General features: G+C 40.5%; 2 protein-coding genes across 2 annotated transcripts; both read left to right on the forward strand.

Moving 5' to 3' along the window:
• Positions 1 to 7,354: 7,354 nt before the first annotated feature.
• On the forward strand, positions 7,355 to 9,672 carry LOC308702182 (granzyme M-like; the record flags this gene model as incomplete). Its single annotated transcript, XM_081384849.1, has 6 exons — positions 7,355 to 7,403; positions 7,512 to 7,662; positions 8,069 to 8,198; positions 9,000 to 9,257; positions 9,337 to 9,423; positions 9,607 to 9,672. 6 exons carry the CDS (start codon positions 7,355 to 7,357, stop codon positions 9,670 to 9,672), a joined length of 741 nt encoding a protein of 246 aa, XP_081240975.1.
• Positions 9,673 to 12,569: 2,897 nt separating this feature from the next.
• LOC308702645 (granzyme B-like) lies at positions 12,570 to 14,733 on the forward strand. Its single transcript, XM_081385655.1, has 5 exons — positions 12,570 to 12,643; positions 12,718 to 12,868; positions 12,959 to 13,097; positions 13,235 to 13,495; positions 13,589 to 14,733. The coding sequence occupies exons 1-5, from the start codon at positions 12,586 to 12,588 to the stop codon at positions 13,736 to 13,738; spliced, it is 759 nt and encodes a 252-aa protein (XP_081241781.1). The 5' UTR covers positions 12,570 to 12,585; the 3' UTR covers positions 13,739 to 14,733.
• Positions 14,734 to 14,994: the final 261 nt, after the last annotated feature.

Consider the following 14,994-nt stretch of genomic DNA (forward strand, 5'->3'; position numbering starts at 1 on the left):
TCTTAGATGGTTACAAAAATGGTGTTGGTGCATTAGACAGGTTGCTTCAGAACGTGCATTTGCTGCCACATTACTTACAGGAAAGTTATCATATTTTGTTGTATTTCCTTAAGTTTAAACAGATCTCTGCTCAACTATGTAGGCCATAATGCACACAAAACCTAGCCTGGCAAGCCAGACCTACATCAAGATGTTAGGTCTGGAAACTCACCATAGACACGGCTCACTCCGAGGGGCGGGATAAACGGCTGTCTTTCAAATTCCCTCTGCACGCAATAGGACAGCGCTTCAACCAACCAGAGCGTTTTCCCAACAGCTGAGCTAGTTGATAGATTCAACTTTTGCCATATCTGACCGGCAAAACGACGAACACATCTTCCTTTTTTTTAAGAATGACTTAAGTGCCGTTCTTTGCTCTTTTCTCAAGGAAAAACTTAACTCCAAGTCCTCCAGAGTCGCGGTCAAAGCCGTTTCGAAAGACTGTTCTCCAGTGGCAGCCGTCATTCTTTGTTTTCAAGTGGCAGCCAGGTAACCGTCGCAACTCTGTCGTCATATGTTAAGCCCGCCCGCCTGCTCTATACGCGACGTGATTGGCCTGACCCAATTTAGGTTTTTGCAGCTCGAAAGTCAATGGAGAGTTGCTAGACTGGCCTGGCTGCAAAATACATTTTGCTGCCGCTAGGGTGCGTCTAGATTTCTAGGCTACACAAAACCCACAAACCCTGTATTTTTTCCCCACACATATGTTTTCTTAATCTAACATGTTCTGGTAATAAAACGTATGTGGCCACAGAACACTTTCAAAATGAGTCGATACGTGCAGAAAGGAGTTGGGGTCCATCTTGACACAAATGCAGCATCACTCTGTGGTAAAGCTGAATAGTGTTACTAACTTGTGCTTTTATGTGGTTAGCAGATCGTTTCCGAGATTAACTTCCATAGTCTTGTAAACAATGTTCAAAAAAAAACACACACATTCACACAGAAGAACTCAAAATATTTGACATGATTTATTTTACATTAGACAAAGCAACATGGGATTATAAACTATACACAACTCCAGTTGTGTCTATATGAAAGGTGAATTTTGGTGAATCAATGCCAGAACAGACCATTTCCAGGAAGATATTTCCTAAATAAATAAAAGAGCTGGATAACAATATATATATATATAGAACACGTTTGTATTTTTATCTTCAAATTAGGATTCATCTCAAAGCTTTACAACTTCAAGATTTTTTTGTGTGTGTTATTTCTTCTTCTGAAGAGCACATGCGCAAAACAAAAATAAAGTGGAAATTTTTGGTTTATACCATTATAATCGTCATATCTTACATTTTACAAACTTTTATTGTTGTTCCTCAAAACTTAATGTGAATCGACTTAATGTGAATGGACTATTAAGAGTTTCATGCTTACTGTATTATAAATTACAGTATTACTGTATTACAAATTATGATTAAACATACAATACTGACCAAATAAATTGTTTTACTAATGACTGGGTCTATATTTTCACAATGACAAACTATGGGCATGCAGAAAAACCTTTATATGAGCTGCTTGTGTGTATAATATGGGTTACTTTAGAGAAACAATACATTCATTCACAGACATAAAAAACAGGGATGGACAGCATAGTAAACCTGTGACTGAAATCTTTGGTCTGAAATACACATTTGAAATGTTATTTTCCTTCAATAGGTTACAAAATATCCTAGAACTCTTAAATTAATGAAGTTTTTCTTTTAAACAAAAGGACAGTGAAAGGAGGAGTTTAGCATACAGAAAGGTTAATTGATAACATTATTATCTGTTAAACTTCTTTGATGATACTAAAATTTGAAATCTAAATACAGTTTAAAACGCATTTGTTTGATTTTAATTTTCTAAGAAGATATATTTATAGGGTTACAAGTAATGGTTGCAAATTTAGCCAAAATTATTTATTAGAGTCGAGAAGGCCAAGACCTCAAAAGTGGGAAAGGCCAAAAATCACAACATAAATAAGACATGTGATGTGCTTATAACTAGGTAATGCCCGGTTTCAAAGATGGGGCTTAGATTAAGCCAGGATTAGGCCTTAGTTTAATTGGAGCATTTAAGTGACTTTTATAAAGGTGCTTTAGAAAGAATAAAACACTTCTGGTGTGCATCTTGAGACAAAACAATGGCACTAATATATTTTAAGATAAGTCAGTGCAAGTTGCTTTTAGTTAAAACAACTTAAACATACATTTTAGTCCGGGACCAGCTTAAGCCTTGTCATACTAGATGATATACACCAATAATCCAAAACATGACCACCTGCCTAATATGCTGCTCGTCCACAGCGTGCTGTCAAAACAGCGTTGACCCGCCGAGGCATGGACAAGACCCCTAAAGGTGTCCTGTGGTGCCTGGCACGAAGACGTTAGCAGCAGATCCTTCAAGTCCTGTAGGTTGCAAACTGTAGAAAATGGGAATTGTTGGTCCTGTCAACCTTCTTCTACTGCTCCAAGGTCCAGTTCTGACATGCCCATTGCAGACACTTTCGATGGTGGACAGGGGTCATAATAGGCACTTTGATTATTCTACAGGTACGCAGCCCCATACACAGAAGACTGTGATGCAGTGTGTTTGTTGTGACACATTCCTCCCATAACCATCATTAAGATTTTGTGTGGCGATGGCAAGCTCTGTCCTCTTGCCAGTTATGCTGTAGCCCAGGGGTCTCTGGTTACTGTAAGCCGCGCCACAAGAACCAGACAAGTCCTCTGCACAGACCCCTACTGCCAGTTTCGTCTCCATACCAAAATATTCAAGTACCAAAATGCATGCTTACATGATTAATTATTCTCGCCCAAACCATCTTTGGCTTCAATATGAGACTGCAAGGATTTACAAGAACAATACTTTCTCATCATTGTCTTGCTTACACTACATTATTTCTTTTTAAAAGGAGGTGGAGTAACGGTCACCCTTAGTGACTCCACCCACCATTAAAGTATATTTATACTGTGTTTAGCCAGTGAGAGCTCACTGATCTTCTTCTTTATATAACAGCATATTATGATGATGTATTTTAAAGAGTATTTAATTTGTATGTGCTGATTAAGTTGACTGACAGCTCTCTCTCTCTCTCTCTCTCTCTCTCTCTCTCTCTTTCTCTCTCTCTCAGCTCATGTGAATGTGGGTATAGTGAACGGCACAGAGGCCAAACCCCACTCCAGACCTTACATGGTTTCTCTACAGACAAATGGGCAACATAACTGCGGTGGATTCCTCATTTCTGATCAGTTTGTCTTGACTGCTGCACATTGCTGGGAAAAGTAAGTCTTTATGAGTTAAAATCTCCTTTTACTGTTACTGCAGTGCAACCATACAATATATATCGTATGACATATGCGCATTTCCAATATGCCTTTTAAACAGACAAATGATTCTGACGGTTGTGGTTGGTGCTCATGACTTGGGTAAACATCGTTCAGAACACACACATCGGAGTGAAGTCCTACATTCCGCATCTAAAATATATTAGCTGGGAAGGAATACGTGAAAAATCATTAAGATTGGGCACTTCTGGAAAAGTTTTTGATTTTTGGCAGGGTGTTAGGTATGGGCCTAAGGTTTTTAAAAAACCATGGATACAAGTTGGGGTGGTCCCCCTAGTGGCCGGTATCGATAAAAACCAGAATGGTGCCTGCATAAAAGAGAACTCTACACCCCTCACTACACTCTAGCTCAATATCTTGACTTTGCCATTCGGATAAGCTCTGTTCTTCACGTCACGCCCGTCCAGCCTGCTCTTCACGTCATGCCTGCCAAGTCTGAGTATCTTCACATCATACCTGATTATCAGGTCATTCACGTCATGCCTGTTCAGCCTGAGTCTCGTCCCGCCGAGACCACCCTGCCAGAGTTTCTCCCTGCTGAGCCTGAGCTCCACGTCAGCCCTGCCGAGCCTGCACTTCACGTCAGTCCTGCCGAGCCTACGCATCACGTCGTGGCCATCGAACCTGAGACTGTTCACGTCGTGCCTGCCACACAAGAAACTATTCACGTCCCGTCTGCCGAGCCAGAGACTGTTCACGTCCCGTCTGCCGAGCCAGAGACTGTTCACTTCACGTCCGCCGAGCCAGAGACTGTTCACGTCACGTCCGCCGATCCAGAGACTGTTCACGTCACGTCCACCGAGCCAGTGTCTCCGGACAAGATGGCCGTCGCCTGAGCCCTCAGCAGAGATGGCCACCGCTACGCCTGAACCTGAGCCCTCAGCAGAGATGGCCGCCGCCACGCCTGAATCTGAGCCCTCAGCAAAGATGGCCGCCACCACGGTGTCTGTCCCTGAGCCGGTGTCTGTCCCTGAGCCGGTGTTCTTCCCTGTTCCCGAGCCGGTGTCTGTTCCTGTTCCTGAGCCGGTGTCTGTTCCTGTTCCCGAGCCGGTGTCTGTTAGTGTGTCCCTTGACAGGACTATGGAGGCTGCACTGCCATGGCCTCCTGAGCTGTCTGGTCCACCCTGGCCGCCTGAAGGGTCGTCACCTCCCTGGCCGCCTGAAGGGTCGTCTCCTCCCTGGCCGCCTGAAGGGTCGTCACCTCCCTGGCCGCCTGAAGGGTCGTCTCCTCCCTGGCCGCTTGAAGGGTCGTCTCCTCCCTGGCCGCCTGAAGGGTCATCTCCTCCCTGGCCGCCTGCCCCGCCCTGGTCGCCTGCTCCGCCCTGGTCCCCCGAACTGTCTGGTCCACCCTGGCCGCCTGAAGGGTTGTCTCCTCCCTGGCCGCCTGAAGGGTCGTCACTTCCCTGGCCGCCTGAAGGGTCGTCTCCTCCCTGGCCGCCTGAAGGGTCGTCACCTCCCTGGCCGCCTTAAGGGTCGTCTCCTCCCTGGCCGCCTGAAGGGTCGTCTCCTCCCTGGCCGCCTGAAGGGTCGTCTCCTCCCTGGCCGCCTGAAGGGTCGTCACCTCCCTGGCCGCCTGAAGGGTCGTCTCCTCCCTGGCCGCCTGAAGGGTCGTCTCCTCCCTGGCCGCCTGAAGGGTCGTCTCCTCCCTGGCCGCCTGCCCCGCCCTGGTCGCCTGCTCCACCCTGGTCCCCCGAACTGTCTGGTCCACCCTGGCCGCCTGAAGGGTCGTCACCTCCCTGGCCGCCTGAAGGGTCGTCTCCTCCCTGGCCGCCTGAAGGGTCGTCTCCTCCCTGGCCGCCTGAAGGGTCGTCTCCTCCCTGGCCGCCTGCCCCGCCCTGGTCGCCTGCTCCGCCCTGGTCCCCCGAACTGCCTGGTCCACCCTGGCCGCCTGAACTGCCTGCTCCGCCCTGGCACCCGTCCTGCCGCAGTCTCCAGATCCCTCCATCCCGCCCCCGGGTCCGCCTCCGCTCCACCACCCTCCTGGACTATTCTTTCCTGGGGAGTGGTTGGTTATGTCATGATTCACGTCTGTGTTCCCGTCTTGTCCCATGTTAGCAGTTCCCCGTTATGTTGATTACTCTCCCCAGGTGTTTCTTATTGGCCACGCCCCTTGTTATCTTGTTTAGCTTGTTTTCCTGTGTATTTAAATCTCTGTGCCTCAGTTGTTGTTTGTCGGTCGTTGTAGATGTAGCTGTTCCTTGTTCCTGTCCTGAGTTTGGTTGTTTGCCCTGGATTTCCTGTTTGTTTCATTAAAGTAGTACTTGCATGTGGGTTCTCTCTCCGCCTAGTCTTTGCCTCACCGTTACACCTTGTATCAAACAAAATAGAAAAAATTACATTATACAACAATTTAAGACTAAAGGAAGCTGAGATATAACCTTTTATTATTTCGGCGGGGGACAATTTGGATTTTATGGATAACTGCCACTAGGGGGACCACCCCAACTTGTATCCATTGATTTTTGAAAACCTTAGGCCTATACCTAACACCCTGCCAAAAATCAAAAACTTTTCCAGAAGTGCCCAATTTTCATGAATTGCATCCTAGCTATATAGCCAGGCCTATGCAGAATGACATCATGCTTTTGAAGGTAACATCCTGTTACAGGATTCCTGTAATACCTAAAAAATTAAAAATTTAAATAAACTTAGCCTTCTTAGCCTTAAGGGCTTCTGTACAAAAACAGTATAATCCAACGAACTTCAGGCTTATAAAAGATTGTTTATTAAAAATGGTTGTATTTTTTAATTACAGCTAGAGAAAAAAGTCAAACTAAACAACAAAGTTAAACTGATATCATTACCAAAGAATGGAGAAGACGTGGGAACAGATACTCTCTGTAGTGTTGCCGGCTGGGGAAGACTGAAGACTAATGGCCAACTGAGTGATCGTCTAATGGAAGCAAACGTGTTTTTAATGAATAACACAGAATGTAGCTATAAATGGGGAAAGTTATTCTCAGTCTCAAAGATGATGTGTGCACATGGTCATGGTGGATCCTGCCTTGTATGTTCAAAAAATTATTCACAGACTTATGGTAATGCACGAACTGGTTTCACTAGTGACGTGTTGATCTGTGTTTCTTAACAGGGGGATTCAGGAGGTCCTTTGGTTTGTGGAAACACTTCAGTTGGTGTCACATCTTTCGGTGACCCTGATCGCTGTAATTCACCTAAGCATCCTGAAGTTTATACCAAGATTTCAGCATATCTTCCATGGATCCGCAGAGAAATTGAAAATATTAAGTGACTCCATTGAAACTAAAAGCAAAAATTTGTTTTCCTTTATTTTTTCTATAAACCTATTAAAATATCACATAGCAAGCATCAGTTATAGTCAAAGTGTTCTCATTGTCACAACCACACCTTCACTTTCCAGTCATGCTTGTAGACTCGTATCTCATTGAATGAGGAAAAACTGAAACACCAAAACTGTTGCTAAAAATTACAGGGAAAAAAAATGTATTTCAACACAGGAATGGTATCATGAACTTTTCTGCTTCAACTAAAACATAATCATAATAATAATAATAATAAATGAAATGATGGTTTTTTTTATTTTATGAATAATTTTTTTTTTCAGACAGGTCAAAATAAAATATAAAATAAAAACAGTGAAAAGAAACCAGGATTTGAGTTGTAATATCTTCCTGCAAAAGTTTGGCAAGTCTTAGAGATCTAACCACAGATGGTGAGTTAATTTCCAGCTCACACCCAATTTCTCACATTTAACAGAATTTACACAAAATATTAGGAATTGATTACATTATACATGGGGCAAATTAGCCAACTCCCATCAAGAACGCAAACATAACACCTATCTTTTCCACTTCATTGCAAAGTGAGAACCACATGAAGGTGTGAAAGAGGAAGTATGAGCACTATAAGGGGACCACCATGCAGACCACTTTAGATGAAATACCATCATCAACACTGAAGAGAACTTCAGCACTCCAGATAAACCTTCGCAGAACAGCATCATGATCGCACTTTTGCTAGTCACCCTGCTACCATATCTGACCCTTCAAGGTAAGTCTGATAGAAAAAGAGAGCTTTCTATTGTATTATGTCAATCTGAAGGAACATTTAGTCAAATCTATTTCTAATCTAACCAACCTAAACTAATTTCTCTCTCAGCATCTGTGGATGTAGGTATAGTGAACGGCACAGAGGCCAGACCTCATTCAAGACCCTACATGGTCTCCATTCAAAGAAATAACAAACACAAATGCGGTGGCTTCCTTGTGTCTGAACAATTTGTCATGACGGCTGCACACTGCTTTACACAGTAAGTTTTTTTTGTTCAGTTAGAATTTCGTTGTGAGCCAAAGAGTCCCAGACCGCTGCAAAAGGGTCTTCACTTGGTGTGACTACTTACTATATATATAGTGATACCAAGATACTAACATACTATGATAGTACCCAACCTAGTGGGTACACGACTTAAAAGGAGTCTGCCAATTATAGTTTGAACCCAAAATGTGTTTATACTTAAACTGAAACCAAAGTTACCAAACTGAAGTTGAGCTAAATATTTGTGGCTTTGCAATGGAAGCATCATAACAAAGTATGCTATTACAATATGGTTCTAAATTCATATTGTTATACTGCAAGTCAAGCCTAAAATGCAAAACTCAATTTTGAGCAGTCCACATTTACAACTAAAATGCATGTTTTCTTCCTCGTCTTGACAGAGGAGTGAATCTGACAGTCGTGGTTGGAGCTCATTATCACAATCAAGGTACCAGCATGGACGTCAAGTTCTACCACATCCACCCTGGGTATGAGTCTAACGGTCTGCTAAATGACATCATGCTACTTCAGGTAAATGACTCAGCTAGATTTTTCAGGGCAAACTGCAAGAAAACTATTTTATCCTTAACTATATGCTATACAAAATTCTGAGGAATAGAAAACTTTACTGAATGTCCTAAACCCTTTAGGCTTTGTTCACATTGCACACAAATTGTATTTGGTTTCAAAACTAATTCAAAACTAATTTACAGGACAAACCACTTACGCATATGGTTATGGTTTGTATTGGGATTGTAAACAACATTCATTTTATGTTTGTTAGTTTTTTTTTTTTTCAAATTACAAAATAAAAATAAGAAAAGCCTTAGATATATAATCTGAGAACTGGTGTAAAATTGAAGCCTCATGCAATTATACATAGGCTGCAAAATGAATTCACTATGAATCATTTACTATGAATCATTTTTTTTTAAATATAATAAAAAAAAATAAAAAAAAAAACATACACTGATGAGCCAAAACAGTATCACCACTCACAGGTGAAGCAAACAATGTTGATCATCTGCCAGCAAGGTCACATGTCAAGGTCTTGGTTGATTAAGAGACCAGATACCACAGAACACCCCCTTCAGGACTCTTGTAGAGTCCATGCCTTGACGGTTTGGTGCTGTTTTGGCAGCTCGTGAAAGACTAACAGCATATTAGGCAGGTGGTCATAATGTTTTGGCTTATTGGTACAGTATATGCAGCAATTACAAAGTACTAGCACCTAGTATTCCCATTATCTTTTTTTTTAAAAATTAGGTTAAATTTGTCATTTATATTCATTTTGAAAATTATGAGCATTAATGATTGAATTACTTGATGCAGCTGCATATAAAGGTCAAGAAGAGCAAAAAAGTCAACTGGATCTCCATACCAAAGAAAGATAAGGACATCAAGGCCAAGGCCCAATGCAGTGTTGCAGGATGGGGGAAAACAACCACCAATGGTGCGTTAAGTAATAAACTTTTGGAGGTTGATGTCAAAATCATTGATAAAAAAGCATGTCAGAAGGACTGGGGGGGAACAAACATCAGTACATCAAGGATGGTGTGCGCAGGTGGTCGTGGAGGAGGATTTTGTCAGGTACAAAGTATATTCTGGAGACATAAATAGTGTTGCAGTTCAATTTTATTCACATGCTGTAACCTTCTCCACTTCTCAGGGTGATTCTGGAGGACCTTTGGTGTGCAACAAAGTTGCAGTTGGTGTTGTTTCATTCAATGAGCTTAATAACTGTGACTCCCCTCAGGTGCCCAATGTCTATACCAAGATTTCCAAATTTCTGCCTTGGATAAAATGTATTGTTGGAGGTGTGAAGCAAAATCTTGATTAATAAACATTTTATTTTCTAACAACACACTCTGTTGATTGTATGTGTGGATTTTTGGTGATTTTATGATTTGACATGTTGATCAGATGTGACACTTTTCAGTGGAAAGATCTCGACCCGTCTCAGCAGGTTTCCTGTGGGGGGCTGATGTGGTCAGACACCCTGTGAGAAACACTCTAGTTTGCAAAGACATCTTAAATAGAAAACCTGATGACTGTGCAAAAGTAATGAGACTCATCACCATAGATTAGAGAAGGTTTTTTTTAGGTTCTATTCTTACTGGAAGCACCTACAAAATGACAGCTCACACCTAGTATGAGTCTACTACTAGCATTAAATTGTCATTGAGAAAACTGAGGAAATTATTTAAAAATAAAACTGTTTCCACACTCAGAACATTCTCCTCATCTACCATTGGCCAAACAGCCCCGCCCCAAACTCACGCCATTGGTTGAACTGTTGCTATGTCGGGCTGGTCAGGAGTTTCAAAGTAATTGAGCAATGTTTTGACTAACAAAGCCACAGTGTTTGTACTTTTCAGGGAAATCAACCTAAAATTAGTTATTTATTGTATTAAAGGGAAAGTTCACCCAAAAAATGTCATCATTTACTCGCTCACTTTTTTCCACACAATGAACAATGTAATGGGGTTGGGGTTCAATCATAATTTGGGTGAATTATCCCTTTAAACTGGGAAAAAAAATGTAACATAATTATTTACATTTGATATATATATCTTTCCACAGAAGAAACATCCTAGAAATGCAGAACTGTGGTTGTGAAGGGATGCCTGACCTTGTACTTTGAGTAGTAAAAAGGCAGTGACACATTTTGCACATACCACAAGCACAATGAGGCGCTAAACTGTGATTCTGCTCGCCACAGCTATGATTCACACTGCACATCACAGATAGGTTCTTTCATTAGTAATCCTTGACCTTTACACATTGCACCAGTGCCATTAAAGGGACTTTTTTTAAGTGTATAAGTTATTTTTTAACAACATAATCGATGGGAAAAAAGCCTCAAAAAAATAAATTATTTGCAATATATGGTATCGGTGCAGGTCGGAAAAAAACATGAATGTGGAGGATTTCTAATATCCTAAATATGTGCCTACAGCTGCACACTGTGCAAGGTAAATGAAAATTGTATACACAGTTTTTACAACATAGCTTTTTAAAGAAATAATTAAACCAAAAATGTGTCAGTTTGTTGCAAACTCAAATGATTTTCCTTCTTCTGAGGAAAGATAGCTTTATGTGAAGAACAGGCCAAAATGTACGCACATGTTTTTTGCTAGTTTCAGCACGACGCAGTTCATTTTCACGTCCTGTGCCACGTTGTTTAAATAGCAAATGCATTTGCGCCCATCTATTCGTCCATGGGCATACAGGTCTGAAAACAAGGTGTGTTCGGGTGCATTGTTGGCACGTTGCTATTTTGATGCACCTGAAATAGCAGTATTTTTTTATTTCAAGAGCACATTAGTGATATGCGCTTTAAATTCCACCATGTAAATAGTGAATCCACCATGTCATGAGCACAACTGGCTTTTAAAGGTAATGCGAGATGAGACTTTGATTGGTTCATTTCATGTTACGCCCAAAACACACCCATTACTCATTAAGAGGATAAGGACAACCCTTTTAGACCATGTGCATGTCGATCATTTTTCCCGTCTTTAAACTAGCAAAAGTGGATTTGGGCATGTCCTAAGTGCACTTGCACCGCACGCTTTAGACCATACACTTAGATCGTTAAAATAGGGCCCATTGACTCACTGATCTGGTTGCAGTGGTTATCAAGTCAACAGCTCACTGAAGGGGAAGATTTTCTGTGAATAATGACTTTTACTGTCCTGTCTTTTATGAGCCATGTTCACCATTAAAGAAAAAAAAACTATTCAGAATGTCTGATCGTTGATTCCATTGGATGTCAAATGACATTACAATGAGTAAATGTGTGTTTGACTTCCTGTGTTGTATTTGATTCCAGTAAAGAGATGACTGTTCTTGGCGAAGAGTAGAGTAAAGTAGGCGTAAAGGGTTAGGGTTCGTAAAGTAGTTAATGAACTTCTGGCCTTGAGTGTATCAACTGTTGACATCCACATCTACAAGGAAGCATGGAAGAAGTACAGACAGAACATAATTTGCCATATTGTAGGGTTTTTAGATTAGGGATTCTATTGCTCTTTTCTTTTAAGCCCATCTTTGCATAAATTCTTGCAAGGAGATTCAGGAGATCCATTGCTGTGCAATTCAATGGAGGTGGGCATCGTCTTCTTCAGCATAAAGGGATGCAAATATCTTGATGTACCAAATATATAAACTGATATCAGTTTATCATTCAGAAAAGGATGATTGTCAACATGTTTGACTATACTAATATTTGGGAATATAAATAGAGTTTAAAACTCTAATTTGTGTAATTTTTTTCTAGAAAGATATATATAGGGTTGGAAGACTGAATACACCTCAAAGTTTGAACAGGCCAAAGTTACCATAAATCAGACATTCACTGTGTTTAAAACTAGCTAATATTTTATATTAGATGAAATAACTCGAACTTAACTAATATTTACACACACACACACACACACACACACACACACACACACACAAAAAAAAAAAAAAACCTAGGATGTGTACATCTAATGCATTGAATAAAGTAGTGGGACACTAGTCTGTACCCTATTCAAAATTCCACATGAAATCGCATGTTCTCTGCTGTGTAAAATCTGGCAAATTCACTGCATATACTATCCATTTATCTACTCCACATTCACTATAAACCATGACTTGGGGTTTAAAAAAGAAAACAGGTTTAAATCAAACCAGAAGATCACAGGAACCCATAAATTGAGTTTTCCCATAGTTTTACCAAAATATGCTGGATAAGATCTTGTACTCAAAGAAAGCTAAACTATTTTGTAGCACACTATGCAATAGGTGGCATATTCAGCATTTTGCATCATCTCTGTCTGTCAGGATGTGTCGTGCGCGTGCTGTGTCATGTGGTGGAGACCTATATAAATGGTGGTCTGGAAACTGGTGATCTCATCAGCAGCGTCTTATCAAGATGACTACAGCGTACAGCCTGTTGCTCTCAGTGGCTTTGACAAGCTTGACACTGACTGGTAAGTAAAATCATGCTTTACTGATAATACAATGATAACTATAATAACTCAAACTTGCATCTTGATTGGTTTAGGTACATTTGGAGCAGATATCATCAATGGCAAAAAAGCCAAGAAGAGCTCCATGCTTTACATGGCATCAGTTCAGATTGATGAAAAACACAGATGTGGAGGATTCCTGATCGACCCGAGCTACGTGCTCACGGCCGCACACTGCGATAAAAGGTAATATGATAGTTAGTCTACTGTTAAACTGGGATATGTTTGGGGTTCAACAAAACTGTTCACTAATCTGCAATTGTGTTCATGTTAAAGTGGCAACATGACTGTGGTCCTGGGCACCCACAACATCAGTCCACAAGGGGCGAATCTGAGAAGATATACAGTGCAAAATAAACATAAGCACCCATCTTTCAAAAACGTGAAAACTGGCAATGACATCATGCTTCTGAAGGTACAATATTTCATAAACAAAAACATTATTAATAATAATAATAATAATAATGGATACATTTATAAATTAAATACTTTTAATACACACACAATTAATGGTCATCATGAAGACCTCACATTTCTTGTGTGGAATTCTAGCTGTCCAAAAAGCTGAAAACCAGCAAAGGTGTGAAAACCATCAAAATCCAGAGCAAGGACAAACCACTGAAGCCGAAATCCAAGTGCCAGGTTGCTGGATGGGGTAAAACCGAACAGCATAATGATGTGAACGATCTGCTGGTCACAGACGTGTCGACTATCAACTTCACAACCTGCCAGACATTGTGGAAAAAACTGCAAAAGCTCCCAGACAACGTCCTGTGCGCTGGGGGCTCCAAGACTAAAAGTGGCGCTTGCCAGGTAACTCTATTTTGGTGAAAGTTCATAATTTGTACGTCTATTCTTCTGAACTCAACAATGTGATTGTAATCAATATCAAACATATTATTGCAGGGCGATTTGGGTGGACCGCTAGTGTGCAGTGGGAAAGCGGTGGGCATCGTCTCTTTGGATCGCTGTGACAGCCCAAATATTCCCAATATTTACACTCAAATTTCAAAATACACAGTCTGGATCAAGAAGGTGATCAAGGGAGGTGCCTGATATCTTTGAAACTGAATTTTATTGTTGTGCAGGGTGGTGTCAGAGGTCATTCAGTCTCATTTGGCTGTTTCTTAGATGGTCACAAAAATGGTGTTGGTGCATTAGGCAGGTTGCTTCAGAACGTGCATTTGCTGCCACATTACTTACAGGAAAGTTATCATAATTTGTTATATTTCCTTAGGTCTCTGCTCAACAGATCTCTGCTCAACTATGTAGGCCATAATGCACACAAAAAAATGTTTCCATGCACATATGTTTTCTTAATCTAACATGTTCTGGTAATAAAACGTATGTGGCCACAGAAAACTTTCAAAATGAGTCGAGAAGTGCAGAAAGGAGTTGGGGTCCATCTTGACACAAATGCAGCATCACTCTGTGGTAAAGCTGTATAGTGTTACTAACTTGTGCTTTTATGTGGTTAACAGATCGTTTCCGAGATTAACTTCCATAGTCTTGTTAACAATGTTCAAAAAAAAAAAACACACACACACATTCACACAGAGGAACTCAAAATATTTGACATGATTTATTTTACATTAGACAAAGAAATATGGGATTATAAACTACACAACTCCAGTTGTGTCTATATGAAAGGTGAATTTTGGTGAATCAATGCCAGAACAGACCATTTCCAGGAAGATATTTCCTAAATAAATAAAAGAGCTGGATAACAATATACATATAGAACACGTTTATATTTTTATCTTCAAATTAGGATTCATCTCAAAGCTTTACAATTTCAAGATTTTTTATTTATTTTTTTGTGTTATTTCTTCTTCTGAAGAGCACATGCGCAAAACAAAAATAAAGTGGAAATTTTTGGTTTATACCATTATAATCGTCATCTCTTACATTTTACAAACTTTTATTGTTGTTCCTCAAAACTTAATGTGAATCGCTTAATGTGAATGGACTATTAAGAGTTTCATGCTTACTGTATTTTGCAAATTATGATTAAACATACAATACTGACCAAATAAATTGTTTTGCTAATGACTGAGTCTGTATTTTCACAATGACAAACTATGGGCATGCAGAAAAACCTTTGTATGAGCTGCTTGTGTGTATAATATACTTTAGAGAAATAATACATTCATTCACAGACATAAAAACCAGGGATAGAGAGCATAGTAAACCTGTGACTGAAATCTTTGGTCTGAAATACACATTTGAAATGTTATTTTCCTTCAATAGGTTACAAAATATCCTAGAACTCTTAAATAAATGAAGTCATTTTTCTTTTTAAACAAAAGGAC

Source organism: Scardinius erythrophthalmus, assembly GCF_964197995.2.
Source record: "Scardinius erythrophthalmus genome assembly, chromosome: 14".
NCBI classification, from domain to species: domain Eukaryota; kingdom Metazoa; phylum Chordata; class Actinopteri; order Cypriniformes; family Leuciscidae; genus Scardinius; species Scardinius erythrophthalmus.

What these genes read in the sequence shown, in the direction of transcription:
- LOC308702645 (XM_081385655.1), top strand. Translation starts at nt 12,586, where the DNA reads ATGACTACAGCGTACAGCCTGTTGCTCTCAGTGGCTTTGACAAGCTTG. An exon ending in ATGACATCATGCTTCTGAAG is followed by an intron (nt 13,098 to 13,234) that starts GTACAATATTTC and finishes GTGGAATTCTAG; the next exon opens with CTGTCCAAAAAGCTGAAAAC. An exon ending in CTAAAAGTGGCGCTTGCCAG is followed by an intron (nt 13,496 to 13,588) that starts GTAACTCTATTT and finishes ATATTATTGCAG; the next exon opens with GGCGATTTGGGTGGACCGCT.